Source organism: Argiope bruennichi, chromosome 7 (genome assembly GCF_947563725.1).
Source record: "Argiope bruennichi chromosome 7, qqArgBrue1.1, whole genome shotgun sequence".
NCBI classification, from domain to species: Eukaryota; Metazoa; Arthropoda; class Arachnida; order Araneae; family Araneidae; genus Argiope; species Argiope bruennichi.
Window position 1 is genome coordinate 36,937,633 of NC_079157.1, and position 21,990 is coordinate 36,959,622.

The 21,990-nt window shown below is 27.1% G+C and overlaps 1 protein-coding gene across 6 annotated transcripts in view; it reads left to right on the plus strand.

Annotated features, from left to right (window-relative positions):
* Positions 1 to 12,518: 12,518 nt before the first annotated feature.
* Positions 12,519 to 21,990, plus strand: part of LOC129974901 (RNA-binding protein 25-like) — a 51,108-nt gene continuing 41,636 nt past the window's right edge. For 4 of the 6 annotated variants that reach the window (XM_056087682.1, XM_056087684.1, XM_056087680.1 and 1 more), the window contains exons 1-2: positions 12,519 to 12,714; positions 13,198 to 13,239. Coding sequence is in view for 2 of the 6 variants with exons in the window: in XM_056087680.1 (XP_055943655.1) it covers positions 13,237 to 13,239 (3 nt within the window). In the remaining 4 variants the exon portion in view is untranslated. Of the gene's footprint in view, positions 12,715 to 13,197; positions 13,240 to 17,240; positions 17,295 to 21,990 lie in introns of all 6 variants that reach the window. The other 2 variants (XM_056087683.1, XM_056087685.1) reach the window with 1 other exon arrangement.

Consider the following 21,990-nt stretch of genomic DNA (forward strand, 5'->3'; position numbering starts at 1 on the left):
GATCTACATTTTAGATGTTAATCTGCATACCAAATTTCACCAATATAACTGTCTTCGTTTCGTATTTATCTTCTGATTAATTTTCGCTCAAAATTTGACAGAAATCTACGAATTTGGTCAAAAACCAGATTTCATAAGTCCAATTCAAAGAGTTTTTGATTTATCTTTCTCGCGGACAGACAGATATACGAATAGATAGGCAGGAGCATTATTTCAAAAATGATTTTTCGAACTCTGGAAATTCTAAAAGGTTTAGATTCGTCAAAATCTCGAATTCGAATTTTTCTAGAATTATAATACTGAATCAATACTTTGTATACGGTCACTCACATTCCTATCTCAATATAAAAGATCAGTAGCTCTTTTTTATATTAATGCAAAACAATTGAATGAATGTTACAAAATGTATAATACCAGGGAATGCATTTATCAATTTTAGAACGGCGCAACAAATAAGATTTTAATTCTAATATTAATTAAGGAAAGCAGGCAATTTTCTCCTCCAATATAATTGAAAGATTAAACGATAAATTCACATTTTCTATCATAAAATGTTATTATTTGCATTTAATCGAAAGAACAATTGCAAACGATAATTTATTTCTTCAAATATTTTTAAAATGCAAACGATAAGTTTTTAGTTTTTGTCGACTGATGCAAATTTTAGGCATTTGCTTTAAAACTTAGAAGCTTTTCAAAAATATAAATTTCGTAACAAGTTTATATTTGTATATTAATTTTATACCTTAATTTTATTATCGTTATTATTTTTTACTTATTATTATTATCATTATTATTTTTTACCTTAATATAATTTTTTTGTCATAATTACTGAATTGGATGATAGCAATAAAATAATCTACTAATCTAATACGGTTGCTTCAAAATTTAAAATTTTGTTGTTTTTGTCTAAGGATTAAAAGAAATTTCAAAACAATAACTTAGATTATAAAGAATTTATCTTTACCTTCCAGTTCGTCGAAAAGATTTCCCTTTTTATTTTACATTTTGAAATCCTTTTTTTTTTCTTTTTTCTGTTATTAGAAGCCATTTGTTTCAATGCGAATTTTAATCATTTTTTACTAGCGGTCGCGAACATTATGTATTTATAAGATTACAAGCTTTTATTTATAGTGTTTTTACGCTGGATTGTAGAAATGATTCATGCCATAGAGCTGATATATAAATCTATACATCAATATAAATATATATATGTATATCTATACTTATATATAAAGCTCAATGTGTGTGTGTGTGTGTGTTGGCGCTCTACAGAAAAGACCATTTGACCTACAGCTACCAAATTTGGTACATATATACCTAGGAGGTCGGAAATGTGCATCTGGGGTCCCTTTTTTTGAATTTTTAATTAGAATTTAAATTATTAATTAAAAACTAACTTTCCCGTCAAAAAAATCTTTTCATTTTCCCCACCGCCAAATGAGTAAGGGTTCAGTTTTTTCCCCCAGCAGTAATGAGGCTAGGCTTAAGATTTTTCGGCTGATTATTTGAAATGATTCTGTTTATTTTCTTAATGTTTGATGCATTTAAAATTAAACATTGTTAATTAATCGATCTTTCAGATTCATTCTGAAGTACTTTTGAATTAAAATAAAACAGAACAAAGGAAATTAAAAATTTCTAATCTGCATAGCGTTACCCCAACCGGCGTAGAAAAACTCACGCATTTGCGTTACCGTAACTGGCGTTGAAAATTCACGCATGCGCCTTGTATTCTGATTGTTGACATGACAACCATTATCAACGGATGATTTAAATTATTTTTAGATGTTGCATGCTTTAAAAAATTAAAGTGTATTTATGTTAGTTATATATTTTTTGTATGTGCTTATAGTTTTAAGTCCATCGTTTTTTAAGTAGTTTTTTTAAACCTGTTTTCGACCGATTATTTTAAACGATTCATTTTATTTTCTTATTGTTTGATGCATTTAAAATTAAACATTGTTAATTAATCGATATGCTCATGATGAATCTGAGAAAATTTTGTTGACACATTCTTGAAATATTACATAAATTAAGAAAGATATTCTTTAGTGCCCATAAAGTTTAAACACTCAGTGACTGTTTTCATTAATCATATTACAAAAAAATACTTTGTTTCAGTAAAAAAATTATTAAATTAATTGCAGATTTATCCTTTCCACTTTAATTTAAAGTTCTACGGGAGCTAACAGAAAATTAGAGAGATGCATATTACATTATGACTGAAGGCGTTTATAATATAATGAGTGAATTATATGACTATCAAAATTTGAAGTTTTAAAATATTTTGATGAAGAAGCTATTAAAGTAGGAATTGCATAAAATATTTAATTATTAAAATTTTAACGAACATTAAGATTGGCGAACCGGCTGGTCGCCAAAGGCGGCTAGTAAATAAATAAAAATATAAAATATAAAAATAAAAAAAATAGATCAGTGTCTCAGGTCTATGATTCATGCGCTCCGATCTGCAAATATTTTCTTTCAACATTATTTTTATTTTGTATTTGGCATTGCATTTCCACGAAAATACAGATTTCAGCGTTTTCGAAATCGATTTTTATTATTCTTGTGATCGGTTAATTTTTTGTATAAATTTATTCATTTTATTATTCATTTAATCGTACTTATTTTAATTCATGTTGTTTGTGTCTGACAGAATTCCTTATTTTATGAAGTTTAACTTTTTTTTTATTCCTAGCCTATCTGATTCCTTTTTGTTAGTGGATTACTATTTGTTCTAAATAGATTTTAGTAAATTTTTTTTGTTTGAATGGCCGCCGCTGTCGTTATGAGAAGAAAAGATATCACAAAAAAATAATACTTTAATATTACTGAATATTTTCATCTAATGTGTACTACAATTCTTTATGTGTGCTACAATTCCCTCTTAAGTATTATGCCAATCTGTATATGATTTCCCACTACAATCTTCGTCAACTAATCTAGAACAAGCTAATGCGTATAAAAACTTCCACTATAACTTTTGTTAATTAATTTACGACAATCATATCTAAGATATTATCAAGAGGATAACAGTCAATTTAAATGATTGCTCTTCTAGTTAGAAAATATAGGCAAAGACAGTTATAAAAAAAATGTATTGCTATTAGAATTAAATTTTGATGTATGAACAAAATGAAGTACTTAAATTTTGAGGCCACTTTTTAAACCGGTGGCATAATTAGTGTGTGGAAGACAGGCACGTGCCCTGGACGTAGTTACCAAGGGGTACAAAATTAAGGAATCTTCGTTATATTTAAAAGAAAATTATGTTCCTAAAGTGTTTTTATTCTCAAAATGTTTCAAAATTTAAACTGTTTCAGCAAAATAAGAGAAAATTAAAAGTTTTTAAAAGCCATAGGTTGCTTAATAGGTAAGAGCTTATTAGAAGCTTATGATTATTAGCTTATGGTTTAGAGCTTATTATTGTTTACTTATCAAACAGAATAAATTGTAAATAAACAAATAAGATAACTTTGTTTTTTGCTTTTCCAGGAAAAGCATGGAGCATAGATTTTAAACCTTTCAGATTCATGCGAAAAATAAGTAGCTTTGTTTTCCGATTATCGAGAAAGCAACGAACATTCGACAACAATATAACTAGAAGTTGTTAAAATTTCAAAATCTTTCCGTAACAGTATCATGTGTCTCAAAAAAGAATAATTTTTCAAATAAATTAGCAGAAAAGCAGAATATCGGAAACTATGTTTTTGAAAAAAGAGTCTTACATAAATATTACAATAAAATTATATATATATTACAGTAAAATAATAAAAGGAATTATAAGTACTCATAGAAAAATTAAATTTTACACATTTTCTTAATGGGAGTGTTAATAAAGAAGGGTGGAGGAAAAACCACGGGGCAGATTAGATGTAACTAATCCCATGTTTATTTTCATTCGTTAAAAACTCTATTAATCAGGAAAAAAAGTTCAACATAATTCCGAACGGCTGGTCTTTAAAAATTTGGATTAATACTTTCGAATGCTAAAAACTGGAAAATATTTTCATTAAAAATGAAAGGACCGTTATGACACAAATTTTAAGCAATAAATGATACAATAATACTAACAATGTTTTCGTATACGATAACCAGACACCAATCGGATATTTTTTTTACTACATATACACATTCTTCGTTTTTTTTAAAAAAAATTTTAAACTATATGAGGCAACTTTGCCGATAATTTTGACGGTAACAGAAACGGCAAGATGCAAAAGATATTTTTGCCAACTATAGTTTGTATTTTCATCTCAGCGCCTGAGTAAGACAATAAAATAGCAAGTGATTTATTTCTTCTGAATAAAATTGAATTCAACAAAATCCTGATCACTTTCGCGCCGATAAAAGTGTGGAAAATGATTTCTCCGCTTTCTAATGCCTTCAAAATTTTTCGAAAAGAATGCATTGTTTTTTATTTGTATATAAATGAATTTTTTTTAAATACATCGAAATGCAATTTTGCATGTCGTAAATAAATTAATAATGTGCTCATTTTAATTCATCTTTGAGTAAAATGAATTTTTCTGTAATTGTATGCCTCTTTATTTCATGCAATGCTTTTTAATTTTGTCACACAGCGTTAAATATATCATTATACATTATTAATTGCAAATTTCGATGAATACATTTAACTATATGTGTGAAATAATCCTATATATCATTTTAGATACTAGCTTAATTACAAGACTTTTATACGATTTTTATTATTTCAATATACAGGGTGTTTTTTTTAATTGACTGTATTGAGAGACCTCTGTAGCTCGAACTATCAGCCGCAAAGCCACTAAATTTTGTACGGGGACTATTGACGACATGGGGAAAAAGAATCTGCGAAAAAAAATTTAGTTCGAAAATTTGCCGATGGAGGAATGTGGCGCTTTTGATCCAAATTTTAAGTTTAACTGCACTATAAAATTTTAAAAAGTTACAGTAAACAGATAAATGAATAACAAAGAATTAATTTTTCCACAAATGTGCTTTATTCGAAAAAAATAACTTCTGTAAATGGTTAAAATTTAGAATAAAAAAGAAAGGAGATTCTATTTGACTTCCTTTTTATTCTTTGTTCTTTTGTTTTTAATCAGTAGAATCGCTTTTCCTAGGAAGATATTCACTATTTTCAATATGACCTCCATTTTCTTGGACTAAGCGTAGCATTCTGTACACCATACTCTCTACAGCTGAATGCAACATTTCAAGAGACATGTCATAACAGCCCATGTTAGGTTTTCTTTTTAAACTGTTAAGTTCGAGACTCCACCGATATAAGCCTTCGATTTTAAATAACTGCACAGAAAAAAGTCACATGGGGTTAGATCCGAGGAGCGAGGTGGCCATGCAACACGAAAACAGCGACTAATGACTCTTTCTTCCGTGAAGTAATGGTGCAACAGTTTCTGTACGCATATATCAATATATGGCGGTGCTCCATCCTGTATAAAGACAATTTTATCTAAGCATTGCCTTTGCTGAAGTTGTGGGATAACAAAACTACTCAGCAAATCATGATAACTTTGAACGTTTACGGAACAGGTCTGTGATCCTGCTAGGGTAATAATTTTAAGAAACTATGGTCCGATGATAAAATATGCTGTAAAACCATACCAAACAGTTACTTTTTGAGAATGGAGTAGGATTTCTTGAAATGCATAGGGTTGTTCAGGTGCCCAAATTCTAGAATTCTGAGTGTTAACAATCCCATTCAAATAAAAATGGGCCTCATCACTCCAGAGAATTGTCCAAGGCCAAGCCTCGTCGACCTCTATCTTGGATCTCCATTCATTAAGCAATTGTTAATCGAAGATCATAATCTGTAGGCTTTAATTCATGCAAAAGGCTAATTTTATATGGATATATTTGAAGAATTTTTCTTAAAACTTCCCATTTATTGAAGCACTAACATCCAGCAACTTCACGTGTGCTGCTATTACCAGCAGTGCTCGTCTGATTTCTTTCAACGATTGCAGTCGCAACATCAGTAATCGTATCCTCCGATACCGGTTTCCGCCCTCTAATAGGCAGAGTTGCACGAGAACCTGTTTTTTCAAAATTTTTTAATCATTACTTTCACTGCATTAATTGATAGAGGTCCTTTACGACTTCTAAATTCGCGAAGAGCGGCCGCTGCATTCGATTGATTAAGATAAAAGAGCTTCACAAGTAATGCACGCTGTGCTAAAGTGAGACGCATTTTACAAATCAATTGATACTTGAAATAATTTTCAATGCTCCGCTTTTTCTTTATAACTCAAAATACTGGCCCTGGTGTCGACTACGTAATCAGGATTTTGCATTCCCCGTGTTTTATGCAAGATTTTAGCTGTCTGAAAGTATAAAGCGCCACATTTTCCTCTATCGGCAACTTCTGGAACTAATTTTTTTTCACGGATTCCTTTTCCCCCATGTTGTTAATAGTTCCCGTACAAAATTCGGTGGTTTTGCGGCTGATACTTCAAGCTGCAGAGGTCTCTGAGTACCGTCAGTTTAAAAAAAAAAAAAACACTCTCTATGTATAGACTTATTTTAGCAGATGCTTGGTTGAGAAGAGACTTGAAATTTTAACTTCGATTTATTTCATCCCAGGAGGCATAATTTGTGCGAGGAACAACGATAACAAATTAATTAGACTTTAAAATGTTATTACGTACATACACACACACATATTTTTTTGATGGATTAAGAGATTGGTACACATTTTATATTTTTTTCAAGTATGAAGTAATAAAAATCATTTTTGATTTGTATTTTTCTAATGTATAAGAGTTCTTTTCTGTAAAACTTAGCATAAAAATTTCAAGCTTTTTTTTCATATAAAATTTGTTTTTCAAACTTTTTTGGAAATGATACGCCTTATATTCAATACTCTATCAATACAAAGATCATTGCAAAGTTATTTGAAATGTTTAAATCTTATAAATTCCAAAATGTTTTGTATATTATTATTTAGGTTTAAGTGTTCTTTCATTTTTTGTATTCCTTAGCATAAAAATTAGAAAAAAAAAAAAAAAGAAGAAGAAGAAGAATTTGCGTTAAAAGAAAAGAGAAAGGGAAGGGGCGTAGGTTTTGGTTTTTACTCTTGGCGCATTTTTATATAGGAGCGTTAATACATAAAATATGTTACCGACAATATTCTTTTTGTGCTTTTCTCTACTTTATAATTAAGTCAAGAATTCTCTAGAATAATGAAAAAAGCACATTCTGCTTAAAGCTTGAAACTCTTGATCTTTAAAACCAATAGCCGAAGGGCAGCGATCAATACCAAATGCTTTTTCCATTTTGGTATAGTATTCACAAAGAAGGACGTCTATTTTAAAATTTTCAAAAAATATATACTTAGCACTTTGAAATTTAGAAAAGCCATAGGTTGCTTAATAGGTAAGAGCTTATTAGAAGCTTATGATTATTAGCTTATGGTTTAGAGCTTATTATTGTTTACTTATCAAACAGAATAAATTATAAATAAACAAATAAGATAACTTTGTTTTTTGCTTTTCCAGGAAAAGCATGGAGCATAGATTTTAAACCTTTCAGATTCATGCGAAAAATAAGTAGCTTTGTTTTCCGATTATCGAGAAAGCAACGAACATTCGACAACAATATAACTAGAAGTTGTTAAAATTTCAAAATCTTTCCGTAACAGTATCATGTGTCTCAAAAAAGAATAATTTTTCAAATAAATTAGCAGAAAAGCAGAATATCGGAAACTATGTTTTTGAAAAAAGAGTCTTACATAAATATTACAATAAAATTATATATATATTACAGTAAAATAATAAAAGGAATTATAAGTACTCATAGAAAAAATTAAATTTTACACATTTTCTTAATGGGAGTTTTAATAAAGAAGGGTGGAGGAAAAACCACGGGGCAGATTAGATGTAACTAATCCCATGTTTATTTTCATTCGTTAAAAACTCTATTAATCAGGAAAAAAAGTTCAACATAATTCCGAACGGCTGGTCTTTAAAAATTTGGATTAATACTTTCGAATGCTAAGAACTGGAAAATATTTTCATTAAAAATGAAAGGACCGTTATGACACAAATTTTAAGCAATAAATGATACAATAATACTAACAATGTTTTCGTATACGATAACCAGACACCAATCGGATATTTTTTTTACTACATATACACATTCTTCGTTTTTTTAAAAAAAATTTTAAACTATATGAGGCAACTTTGCCGATAATTTTGACGGTAACAGAAACGGCAAGATGCAAAAGATATTTTTGCCAACTATAGTTTGTATTTTCATCTCAGCGCCTGAGTAAGACAATAAAATAGCAAGTGATTTATTTCTTCTGAATAAAATTGAATTCAACAAAATCCTGATCACTTTCGCGCCGATAAAAGTGTGGAAAGTGATTTCTCCGCTTTCTAATGCCTTCAAAATTTTTCGAAAAGAATGCATTGTTTTTTATTTGTATATAAATGAATTTTTTTTAAATACATCGAAATGCAATTTTGCATGTCGTAAATAAATTAATAATGTGCTCATTTTAATTCATCTTTGAGTAAAATGAATTTTTCTGTAATTGTATGCCTCTTTATTTCATGCAATGCTTTTTAATTTTGTCACACAGCGTTAAATATATCATTATACATTATTAATTGCAAATTTCGATGAATACATTTAACTATATGTGTGAAATAATCCTATATATCATTTTAGATACTAGCTTAATTACAAGACTTTTATACGATTTTTATTATTTCAATATACAGGGTGTTTTTTTTAATTGACTGTATTGAGAGACCTCTGTAGCTCGAACTATCAGCCGCAAAGCCACTAAATTTTGTACGGGGACTATTGACGACATGGGGAAAAAGAATCTGCGAAAAAAAATTTAGTTCGAAAATTTGCCGATGGAGGAATGTGGCGCTTTTGATCCAAATTTTAAGTTTAACTGCACTATAAAATTTTAAAAAGTTACAGTAAACAGATAAATGAATAACAAAGAATTAATTTTTCCACAAATGTGCTTTATTCGAAAAAAATAACTTCTGTAAATGGTTAAAATTTAGAATAAAAAAGAAAGGAGATTCTATTTGACTTCCTTTTTATTCTTTGTTCTTTTGTTTTTAATCAGTAGAATCGCTTTTCCTAGGAAGATATTCACTATTTTCAATATGACCTCCATTTTCTTGGACTAAGCGTAGCATTCTGTACACCATACTCTCTACAGCTGAATGCAACATTTCAAGAGACATGTCATAACAGCCCATGTTAGGTTTTCTTTTTAAACTGTTAAGTTCGAGACTCCACCGATATAAGCCTTCGATTTTAAATAACTGCACAGAAAAAAGTCACATGGGGTTAGATCCGAGGAGCGAGGTGGCCATGCAACACGAAAACAGCGACTAATGACTCTTTCTTCCGTGAAGTAATGGTGCAACAGTTTCTGTACGCATATATCAATATATGGCGGTGCTCCATCCTGTATAAAGACAATTTTATCTAAGCATTGCCTTTGCTGAAGTTGTGGGATAACAAAACTACTCAGCAAATCATGATAACTTTGAACGTTTACGGAACAGGTCTGTGATCCTGCTAGGGTAATAATTTTAAGAAACTATGGTCCGATGATAAAATATGCTGTAAAACCATACCAAACAGTTACTTTTTGAGAATGGAGTAGGATTTCTTGAAATGCATAGGGTTGTTCAGGTGCCCAAATTCTAGAATTCTGAGTGTTAACAATCCCATTCAAATAAAAATGGGCCTCATCACTCCAGAGAATTGTCCAAGGCCAAGCCTCGTCGACCTCAATCTTGGATCTCCATTCATTAAGCAATTGTTAATCGAAGATCATAATCTGTAGGCTTTAATTCATGCAAAAGGCTAATTTTATATGGATAAATTTGAAGAATTTTTCTTAAAACTTCCCATTTATTGAAGCACTAACATCCAGCAACTCCACGTGTGCTGCTATTACCAGCAGTGCTCGTCTGATTTCTTTCAACGATTGCAGTCGCAACATCAGTAATCGTATCCTCCGATACCGGTTTCCGCCCTCTAATAGGCAGAGTTGCACGAGAACCTGTTTTTTCAAAATTTTTTAATCATTACTTTCACTGCATTAATTGATAGAGGTCCTTTACGACTTCTAAATTCGCGAAGAGCGGCCGCTGCATTCGATTGATTAAGATAAAAGAGCTTCACAAGTAATGCACGCTGTGCTAAAGTGAGACGCATTTTACAAATCAATTGATACTTGAAATAATTTTCAATGCTCCGCTTTTTCTTTATAACTCAAAATACTGGCCCTGGTGTCGACTACGTAATCAGGATTTTGCATTCCCCGTGTTTTATGCAAGATTTTAGCTGTCTGAAAGTATAAAGCGCCACATTTTCCTCTATCGGCAACTTCTAGAACTAATTTTTTTTCACGGATTCCTTTTCCCCCATGTTGTTAATAGTTCCCGTACAAAATTTGGTGGTTTTGCGGCTGATACTTCAAGCTGCAGAGGTCTCTGAGTACCGTCAGTTTAAAAAAAAAAACACTCTCTATGTATAGACTTATTTTAGCAGATGCTTGGTTGAGAAGAGACTTGAAATTTTAACTTCGATTTATTTCATCCCAGGAGGCATAATTTGTGCGAGGAACAACGATAACAAATTAATTAGACTTTAAAATGTTATTACGTACATACACACACACATATTTTTTTGATGGATTAAGAGATTGGTACACATTTTATATTTTTTTCAAGTATGAAGTAATAAAAATCATTTTTGATTTGTATTTTTCTAATGTATAAGAGTTCTTTTCTGTAAAACTTAGCATAAAAATTTCAAGCTTTTTTTTCATATAAAATTTGTTTTTCAAACGTTTTTGGAAATGATACGCCTTATATTCAATACTCTATCAATACAAAGATCATTGCAAAGTTATTTGAAATGTTTAAATCATATAAATTCCAAAATGTTTTGTATATTATTATTTAGGTTTAAGTGTTCTTTCATTTTTTGTATTCCTTAGCATAAAAATTAGAAAAAAAAAAAAGAAGAAGAAGAATTTGCGTTAAAAGAAAAGAGAAAGGGAAGGGGCGTAGGTTTTGGTTTTTACTCTTGGCGCATTTTTATATAGGAGCGTTAATACATAAAATATGTTACCGACAATATTCTTTTTGTGCTTTTCTCTACTTTATAATTAAGTCAAGAATTCTCTAGAATAATGAAAAAAGCACATTCTGCTTAAAGCTTGAAACTCTTGATCTTTAAAACCAATAGCCGAAGGGCAGCGATCAATACCAAATGCTTTTTCCATTTTGGTATAGTATTCACAAAGAAGGACATCTATTTTAAAATTTTCAAAAAATATATACTTAGCACTTTGAAATTTAGAAAATTTTGGAAATATACCATTTTGTTTCCTTTTAGAACTACAGATGACAGCCTAATGGTACACTGCTTCTTTATAGATGAATTTTATATTTGAAATGCCTTTTTTTTTTTTTTTTTTTTTTTTTTTACTTACATATGGGAATTTTTTAAAGTTCTTAAAAATTGCAACTCTACAAAATAGAAGAATTTATCCCTCCAATATGCTTGAAGTAAAAATTCATAATTTAGCACAAGATTCAAATTCATTTCTGCGATATCAAAACGATTCCTGAAAATACGGCATAATGCGCTTAGCTGCATCTCTCACTTCGGAAAATTGTAACTTTGGGTAAAAAACATGAAAACATGCAGCATTTCTTAATTAGCTGCTTGCTTCCAGCAGGTCCGAGTTCTCTTTCCAAATAATAAAACATTTTCAGTTTTTATAAATTTTTATTTGACACTTTAAATTTTAAGAAATAATTTAAATTTAAATAAATTAAGTATAATAAATACTTATTTTGCATTATTGTTATTTTAATTTTTATCTAATATTTGTATTTTAATAATATAAATTAATTTAATTTAAGTGGTTGGAATAATTAGAGATTTTAAGTTAGAATAATTTTTTGTGGGACATAAATATAAAATTGTATATTTTTAATAGTTTAAATGATTGGCATTTTTCAAAATGTGAATAGAAAATACTTATGAACTTAACATACATATAATTATTATTACTGTTATAAAAAAATAAGCGAAATCATTAATGATAACTCTTTTTACAAATCATTGCATTGCTGTTGGCTGCTTGTGTCAAGAAAATAAGAAAGAATTTGGTCAAAAAAATATTGTTAAATTTAATAAGATCGTCAGTTTCCTCCCATTATTTTCAAATATAATTGTTCTTTTTTCATTATATTTCACAAATTAAATAACCGGTTGGAAAAGATTATTTGGTGTTCTGATAAGTCCGCGAAATAATGATTTATTTTAAAGTTCTTAATTAATTGATGTACACTAATTCATACTAAAACATTGCATTTATAAACTTTGGCCATTTAATATAATTTCTGGTTACTTTTAAATGCAATAATTATCGCAAGATAAATCCACAGCTATAATTTCAAAGTCTGATATGAGAAGCATTTTGACAACTCAACTCTTTAGAAATTGTTTTAGAGATCTTTGTAACTGAACTTAGATGAGTTTTTAATTTCTAAAAAAATTATTTTTTTTTCTGACGCTGTATCATTTGAATAGTTATAAATTTAATTCTGAAAGATAAGAAAATCTTATTCATTTCGAGAAAATTGTGCTTTCTTCAGTGTGCTAAATATATACATTTTATTTTCTTTGCCTTTTCCACACCAGGTACGAATTACAAATGGCCGATAAATATTTTTTAGAACTTCATTGATATTTTGTAAAAGAGAAGTTTCTGTATAATTATGAAAGTAAAATATATCTAGAAAAGTATTTTAAGAAATTTTTCATATTCTTTCCATTATGTTTTTAAAAAATATATCTTTATTGAAGTGCAAATTGTCCAATTAATTTAAAAATATTTCAAAAATGTCCAAACATATTTTACTCAATTATCGCAATGACATTGAATTGCGGCGCTGTGATTCATAGATGCTGTTATAATTTTATGTAAATTGTTCCTCTGTGCACTTTTTGCTTGTTTGATGAATGACATTGTTATTAATTATGTAATTTGATTGTAGAAACGTGCATTAGAGTTTTCAAGCGATTTCAGTTTTTATGTATTGACTAAAATTGAAAAATTTTAATTATTAGAATTTTAAAACCCTTATTCTGTTGATTAATCAAACATTTTCCTTTTTCTTTTAGATGGGAAGCTGTTAAAAGAAGATAGCTAAAAATAGTTACATGGTTAGTTTTAAATTTTGCAACTTTTGTGTATTGATAAAGTGTTGCTATTTTTAATAATATTATTTATCTACATTAGATTTTCTTTTTTTTTTACAACATATTATGGTAAATTCAAATTATTTAATTTTATGTATTTATTTGTTTACTATTTAGTATGATTGAGGTAACTGATATAATGATTCTTATTAGTATGTTAGTAATTGGAAAAGAGTAATTTATTTTGTATAATTGTCCCACACTCAATTATTCTGTTTTTATTTTACATTGTTCGAATTTTTACATAATCGGCTTAATTAGTACTAAGATAAAATAAGATATTAATAAAACTAAGCCATACTACATAAAATGTTAACAAAATTGCTACAAATATTTTTACATAGACATTATTTTTATGAGTTTATGATTGTAATAAATTATTTGGATTATGAACTTTTTTCTTAAAAATTAATTACCTTCAACTTTATAATATTTTCCCATCTGAATGAAATAAATTAAGGAATGTAGTTTTGAAAATTTGTTTTTAATTTCGGATATATTTGCTTATATTGGGATGGTCAAATAAAACTGCATGCTTTTTTCCCTTCTTTTATGCATAAATATCTTGCATAATGCACATTCAAATTCAGTTTTATGAAAACTTATTAATGCTAAATTAAATGTAAAAATACTTAGCAATTTTTTTGTCCAATAATTATAATTTTAAAAAGAGTTTAAATTTTTTTCTTTTGCTTGTTTATTAATTAGGGTTACAAACTGTTTTTATGGTAAAATGAAAGAACCTGACACTTTTTTTTTTTTTTGCCACTGTTTACCTAGTTATGCCTAATGCAGAAAACTCACTGAATATTGATTAACACATACAATTAGATAACCATTTATGGCAATTTTGTGTGCTATAAAAAAAATTGCAATTAGGCAGTTTTACCATAATTCTTTAGTTTTGTCCTTGCTTTCTGATTGCCGAATTGGCTACGGTTTATGAAGATTAGTACTCATATTTTTCTTTAATGAAATTATTTTTTACTTAATATCCTTAAATGTTATTTTTTTTTCCATTATGCACTGAATTTTTAAATACTTTATCTTTAGTGATTTATCTGTAAATTAGTATTTTCCTCATATTGCTTTCCCTTTTGTGAAAATTTTATTGAAATAATCCTTTTATACATTAATGATAATTTTGCCTACTGTAACTTTTAAAGTTGCATTTATTGTTGTTGTAAAGTTGCATAAAATTTATAAACACATAAAAAAGTCTACTTGCACATTGAATGTCAGAACTGCTGAATGTCCATAAGTAACATATTTATTGGGGGAAGGGGTTCTTAGAATTTCATTTTTTCACGTTATGAACAACTACTGCTATGCTTGAAAATTTAACATTAAAGGTAAAGATTTTGAATGATATTTCATCTAATAGTAATTAAAACTTGAATGAGTATATGATCTGTTTACATTAAGTAGTTAAAATTTGTTGCTATGTTTACATTAAAGGTTTTATTAAAAAAATTATTCTATTAATTTAATTCCAAAAAAAAATTTACGACAAATGTTTTTATAGATGCTTTTTGGCATAAGGTTGATAATTTAAAAGTTAATCATACTATTTCAATTTTATTTCTGATAATTTTATATTGAATGCTTTTAATCTTTAATTTGGAAATAGAATTATTAAATAATCTGAATTTGAATTGTAAATCAAATCTCAATGCATTTTGAAGTCTTTAATTTGGTATGGATAGTGCTTTAGAAAAACTTACATAAAGTCCTTTTTTTTTGTTTTTGCTTGAAATGAGATGAATTTAAAAGATTTATGCACGCTTCAATTTTAAATTAAAATTATAATTTACAAGGTGGAGCTGCTATAAAGATATATTTAAGGAGTTACAAATATTAATATTCAGATAATTATGTATATCATAATTTAAAATTTATTTGCAGTTGAGTTGTAACTAAACTATTGGTTTATATGCTTAATTTATTTATTGTTTTAATCTAAGTCACTCGTACTTAGTCTTATACTTATTCAGTCGAATTTATTGAAATGATTATACAACTTCATGGATGTAGCTGTTTAAGAGTCTTCTTTTTATTACATTTAATATGAACATTACGAGATTTATATTTTTTTAATTCAATTCATATTGAAATTTTCTACTTTTTTTGTACTATATTTGATTTATTATCAACATGCATAACAACATTTTAATGATCTCTGAATAAAATGGAAATCTTGAGCATTGTACATCCTATTTTGTTGCCTTATTTGAAGCTGTTTAGAAAGTTTTTTGCTTGATCATTAATTTTTTTTAATTAAATTTTTCCCCTCATTCATTAATTATATAACATATATATAATATTATTAATTTATAAAGATGATATTTTACATTGTTTATTTTTGAATAAGAAATTCGTCATATCTTAACCTCAAATAGTAGAAAAATAAATATCAGTGTGTTTTTATTATTATTGAATTAAATAATAAAGGTTTCATAATAATTGAATTCTTTTACTTTGAAGGAATTATTTTTATATCATGTATTCTAGTTTCTTAGTAAAATTTTCTGTAATGTTATTAAAATAACATTAATCAGCAAGTAATTGGATCTACAGTAGAGGGCTTATAATATTATTGTAATTTTTGCTTTGCATTCTACTAAGAATGACATAGTGGTTTAGGAGATAAATTCAAGCCCTCTAAACTGAAAGTTAAAAGTTTAAAATATGTATTCACTCAAAATTTATCATATTTAATGTGTATTCTAAATTTTTTTCCCTATAAAATTAATTTCTCCTTCCAAAGAGGCTGAATGATAAGAATATATTTTAAATGTTTCTGCCTGTTTTCCGTTCCCTATATTCTCTATGTAGAAAATATAAATGAAATTATGGCTTGGATATGTATAGAAATTAAATAATGTTTTTTAATAACGAAATGGGCAGATTTTTTCTAGTAAAGTACTTTTGAAAGAGGAAGCTTTATAAATATGAAAAAATCAGTATCATTATATTGGTATTTTTTTATTTCCTGAATCCTAAATAAAATTGCTAAACTATTGAAATAATTTATCAGGTCCATACAATAAAATTTTATTGCAATTTGATTTATTGGAAAAATTTTCTTAGTTTATTTCTGTTTTGGTTTTGTATTCTCCTAATTTATAAATTTTTCTCTCCTGTACAAAAGTGGATTCAATGCTCAATTTTTCCATTAGGAAAATAAACTTAAAAGTTTAACTTTAATAACTAGTTTGCCATTGAACAGATTCAATAGTAAATGTGTTTAAAAATTAATTTTCTTCTGATATTCTTTTCTGATAATTAATGCACTGCTGTTCCCTCTTTGCATTTATGGGTTTTGTAAAATTTTAATTTCAAGATATAGTCAGAATTATTAATTTTTCATGTAAAACATGATAATTTATAAAGAAGAGGAATTTTAGAGTTAATTTTTTTATAGATATCTTAAAATGTGGTCCAAATTCTGTTTTTTTTTTTTTTTTTTAAATATAGTATATATTTTCCATTGCAACATTCTGTAAAGGAATAATATATATATTACATTGTTATACATACTTAAGTATGTTTTGATTTTTTTTTCCTAAAAATTATTAAAAGTCTGTGAAAAGAGGAAAATTGATTTAATATATTTTTCTATCTTAATAACTATGCCAAAATTTAATTATGTGCCTCATTTTTACTTAAATAATAATAAAAGAAACATTCCTTGCATATTATAGTAATTATCCTTTGTAATATATGTCCTATTTTCACCTCTCTCTCTCTTTTTTTTTAAAGTTTCCTGTTATATGCACCAACAAATATTAGTTTAGAATGTTCCTATCTTGAAATTCTGTTCATAGTATCCCTCTGCTTCAGATGAGCATTTTCCTTGCTTTATTAATGAGGTATTCAGTTAGGCAAATATTATTTCGAAAGGTGATTTGACTTACTGTATCCTTCAATGCTACCAAGTGTAATAACAAAAAAAACTTTGCTAGGACATAAAGGAATAACAAGTTTCTACGCATCTGGTCAACTAATAATCCAGTTTGGTAAGGGTTAATCTGTTGCCTTGCTTTGTGTTCTTAGATTGAATATACAGTCGTCGGTTGCTTCATGGTTTTTTTGCATGCTTACGTATTTGTGTGGTGTTTGCACTTTCACTTTTCTTGCTTTGCAAATTAACCATTGTGTGCTTGATGTCACTTTCCTTTTGGTTTTGGTCTGTTTTTCGAAAATTCTTTTCAAAGACTTTTTTAAGAATTCTGCCTTATTGTTATTTGAAGTAAATCTTTTTTATTAAAGCTACTAACATTTATTCACTTTGAAAGATGTTTTGTAAATATAAACTGGAATATGGCTTGAAGTGTTGCATATCTGTATTATGTGCATGCTGTATATTGTCTATAATCTTTTGAATTTGTAGTGTTAAAAAATTATGCAAGTGAGAATGTATTGCTGTATTAAATATTGACTTGAGTATGATAAATCTTTCGGATTTTGTACAAAGCATACAAAAGAATTTTTTTTTTAAAGATAGACTTTATTTAAATATTGGCTTGCAGATTATACTTCAAGATTATTTCTGTAGAAAGAGATGAGATCATAAATATGATTTTCACTGATTTAAAAGATCATTATTAAATTTCTTTGTTTAGGACCAGAGATATTTTTTGTTTAATGTTTTGATATTTTGCATTTGCATCCATTTTTTTGTGAAATATGGTTATTTTTTTTTTTATTTTTTTTTTTTTGCATGAGTGCTTCATCAAACTCTTTGAAATCTCTGAATATATTTGTGGTGATCTTCATTTGGTATGCCTGCTGCTGAGTATTTCATATACATTTATATTTCATGTGTTACTTCCAATCATATGTTAAAGTAGAAAATATTATTACTATAAATGTCACAAATATAAATGTTTACAATTTTAGTTATAATAAAATTGATTTTCAGAACCAAATAATTGTTACATATTCTAGCATTTGACATCTTACTAGTGAATGTTTCATTAAAATATAGAATTCAATAATATTTAGCATCCTTTCATTTTTATTAATTCATAATTATAAAAAACATAATAAAGTAATATTAAATTTAAACATTAAACAAAAATTGCTTATTAATTAAATTATCTTTTTATCACTCAATTTTTAAAAGATCATGCATCTTATAATTAGTAAGCATTTTAAGTTTATTTTTATGTAAAAAAAATATTTGATTTCATTCTATAAAATTGTATTACTTTCTTTTATTTGATCAATATAAAAAATTATTTGGAAATTTGATATGAATGCCTAAAAAAAAGCAAGAATACATTTTTAATATTTTTTTTACAGTCCAATATTAATTTATATTAAAGCTAAAAATAGTTTTTAAATTTGTTTTCTAGTTATATGTAAATTCTGATTTGATAGTTATTATTAAGAAATTAAATTCAAATAGAGAACTAAGGCATTAACTAAAATGCATCTAAGATTTTTTAAAATGTTAATGCAGAATTCAACCATTTCCTGCATACATGTTAATATAATTGTTATTTGCAAAAACTTGTTTATTGGATTTTGATGTTAAATATATTGTTAACATATTTGGAGAAATGAAATATTTAAATAAAGCTTGAATTAAATATCTATTGTTGTTAAAAGAATGTTCATAGTGAACATTTATTTTAAGTAGTTCAGGTAATAGTCGGTTATATTATTAGGTAACAAATAAAATAGTATTGACTCAAGTTTAATTACTTGTTTTTTAATACCGATTACTTCGAAACAAATTTTAACCAGCAACTTTTTTTTTTCTCTCTAAATATTGCATAAAGATTTGAGGCTGCTAGGTAGCAATTTTCGTTTTGTAATTTGTGTCTTGTGTGGTGTATTTTGTATATTTTTGTGATTTTGTAAGCTTGCACTGTATATATTGTGTTTTTGACTTGTTAACAATGTAAATTAATTATTTTTGAGAAAGTACTATTGGTTCTTTGCTAAGAAATTATTTAAAATTTTGTAGATGTAAAAAAGTTATTAGGGCCATGTAGTTATATTATTTGTATGCTTTGTTCACATTCATAAAATTTAATTTCTATCAGCTTTCTTTTTTATTAATGAAAATGAAATAATTATTTGTAATCAGTGAAAATTACCTAATTATAATTTTAAGTTTTATTTCAATTGTTTAAAATATTACTCCAGTCATTATTTAATCATATTTTGAACAAATTTTGATTTAAATAATGTATAAATATCTTCATGAAGAATCCTGCAGCTATTCTGTTGACTGTTTTTAACTGGTAAGTGAAACATAATATAAAATGACCATAGAATAGGTGCTGAAATAGGTTAGTGTCATAGAATAGATACCATAGTGCATGTAAAAAAAAAAAAAAAAAATGTGGGTATTGTTAGGTGCAAAGACTTTCCCCATTTGAAATAAACATCAATAATATATGAATTAAAAAACTTTTTCAAACACTTTTATTATTGCACTATAAAGGTTTTAATTTCTGTTTCTTGATCTTTACTTTATAATTCAATTATAATAAATACTAATTTTTTCCCCCTTTTTGCAAATTTTCTATGTTGAATCCTTTATGTAGAATCGAAATTTAATTAATTGATAGTTAAGAATTGTAAAAGTATTAAAATAACATACATTAGTGTACAAAATTTTTTTAGATTCTTTTCTTTGGAAATGAGTTAAAAATCAATTACAAAATTCTTTCTAATATGAAGCAAGTTGAGCTAAATAAAAGCATATAAAAGATAATATGTTCTGACAATAAGATAATTACTTTTTAACTGCGGAACGAATTTTTCCTGTTTCATATATCTAGAATTATATTGCTTATAGATATATTTAAAATAAAAATTATGCAAAATTCATGCTATTACCATCTGAAGAATCCCTATCAAAATTACATGTTTCTGAAATAAAACATGTCATCTAAATAGATAATCTTGAAAATGGGTAAGATTGAAGAAGTTGTCAACAGAATATGTTCTAAATATCAAACATAGCACCATTTAAATATATATATATATAAATGTTATATATATATATGCTAGTGCATTATCCATGTTTGAAAAATATTTGATAAAAATCTTCTCTGCTACTATAGTAAAGATAGCTATAATTTGATTTTGAGGGGAAAGAGATTATTTTGCTCTATACTAGGTGTATAATAAATAGTTTATAATGATCAGTTTTATTCTTTCTTTAAGGGATGCTTGCTTATTGATAATAGCCATTCGTTTTCACCATGAAACTCTGCCAGTGCAATTAAATAAATTTATTATGCATTCTAGTTTGGATTTTATTTTTTAAATAATCTTCTGGAGTTCGAGTGATAAATTATTCTTGAGTTTTTTTTGTTTTTTTTTTAAATATTTCTTAATTTCTTGGATATTTCTTGATTTATATTCTAATATTTGTTTCTGTTAATGTCTGGTGTTTGTGAATAGTGTGTTGGATTTAAGAATTTATTGCATCATTTTAACTATTTTTGCATATTAAAATTGAATGAACATTTTTATTATGAATTTAAGAATTTTATGATTTTTATTATTTTTTGTGGCAGGAAAGGTCTGCAATTTGACCAGAATTTGGCAGTGATGACTGAGTTAAAAAAATTTTATCTGTCAGATAACTTATAGATTTTAAAAATATATTTGCAATGATGATAAAATGAATATTGTTTTTTAAAGGAGGAATATAATTAGAGTTGACATTATCTAAATGATTTTTAATTTATTTTCCAAGGAAGAAAACAAAACAATATAATAGTTTAAATAAAATGGTTTGATCCTGTCTTACCTTTTTCAAAATTCTTTTGAATTTTTTTTTTTTTAACTTTTGTTTCTTGCATTTTTAAAAAATTTACATTTAAAAATTAATCATTGCAAATTAAGATGGATATCCAATTGCATAATAAGATTGCCGATGATTCACAGCAAAGAAATTTTGAATGCCAATTTTTATATATATATTAATTTGTCTGTAAAGAGAATATATGATATGTCTGAAAAGCATAGGACACTTCCAAAAATGAATTAAAAGTAAGCAAACAAAGATTTTCATATGTTTTTTTTTCCCTTATAGAAAATATTAAAGTTTCTTTTTAATGATATGTAAACTAGATGGCCCTACATCAACATTTTGTAACATTGTTTCAGAATGGCTTCATCCCCAAAAATGAGTATAAATTGTAGCATGGCTTATTGAATTTGAATCTACAGCATGGTTACCGATACATTTCAGATTACCTACAATGGAAATCTACCTACAAAATCCACAGTTTTGTATGTGGTATAAAAGATTTACGAGGACAAGTAGCATACTGTCAAAATGAAAATCTGGCTGCCCTGGCAAAAGCTGTGATGGCATTACATGAATTGATGAATGCTTCTTTCATAGTTCTTGTGAACTGATTTACTACATGTTTCAGAAGTTACAAATACTGCCATCGATTGTCACAGCATAGTGCATAAAAGGTTACAGCTTTATGCTTATAACCTTCAATTTTTGCATGAGTTAAAGCATAATCATAAGTCTCAACAATGAACATTTGTAAAAGAAATTATACATATGATTGGAGGAGGATGAAAATTTTCTACAACATGTATTGTTTTTGTAATAGGCAATGTTTCATGTATCAAGTATTATTAACTGGCACAATACTCAAATTTGGGGATTAGAAATTCCTCTATTGTTGGAGGCAAGAGACAAACCCTAGACTTGAATGAATGAGT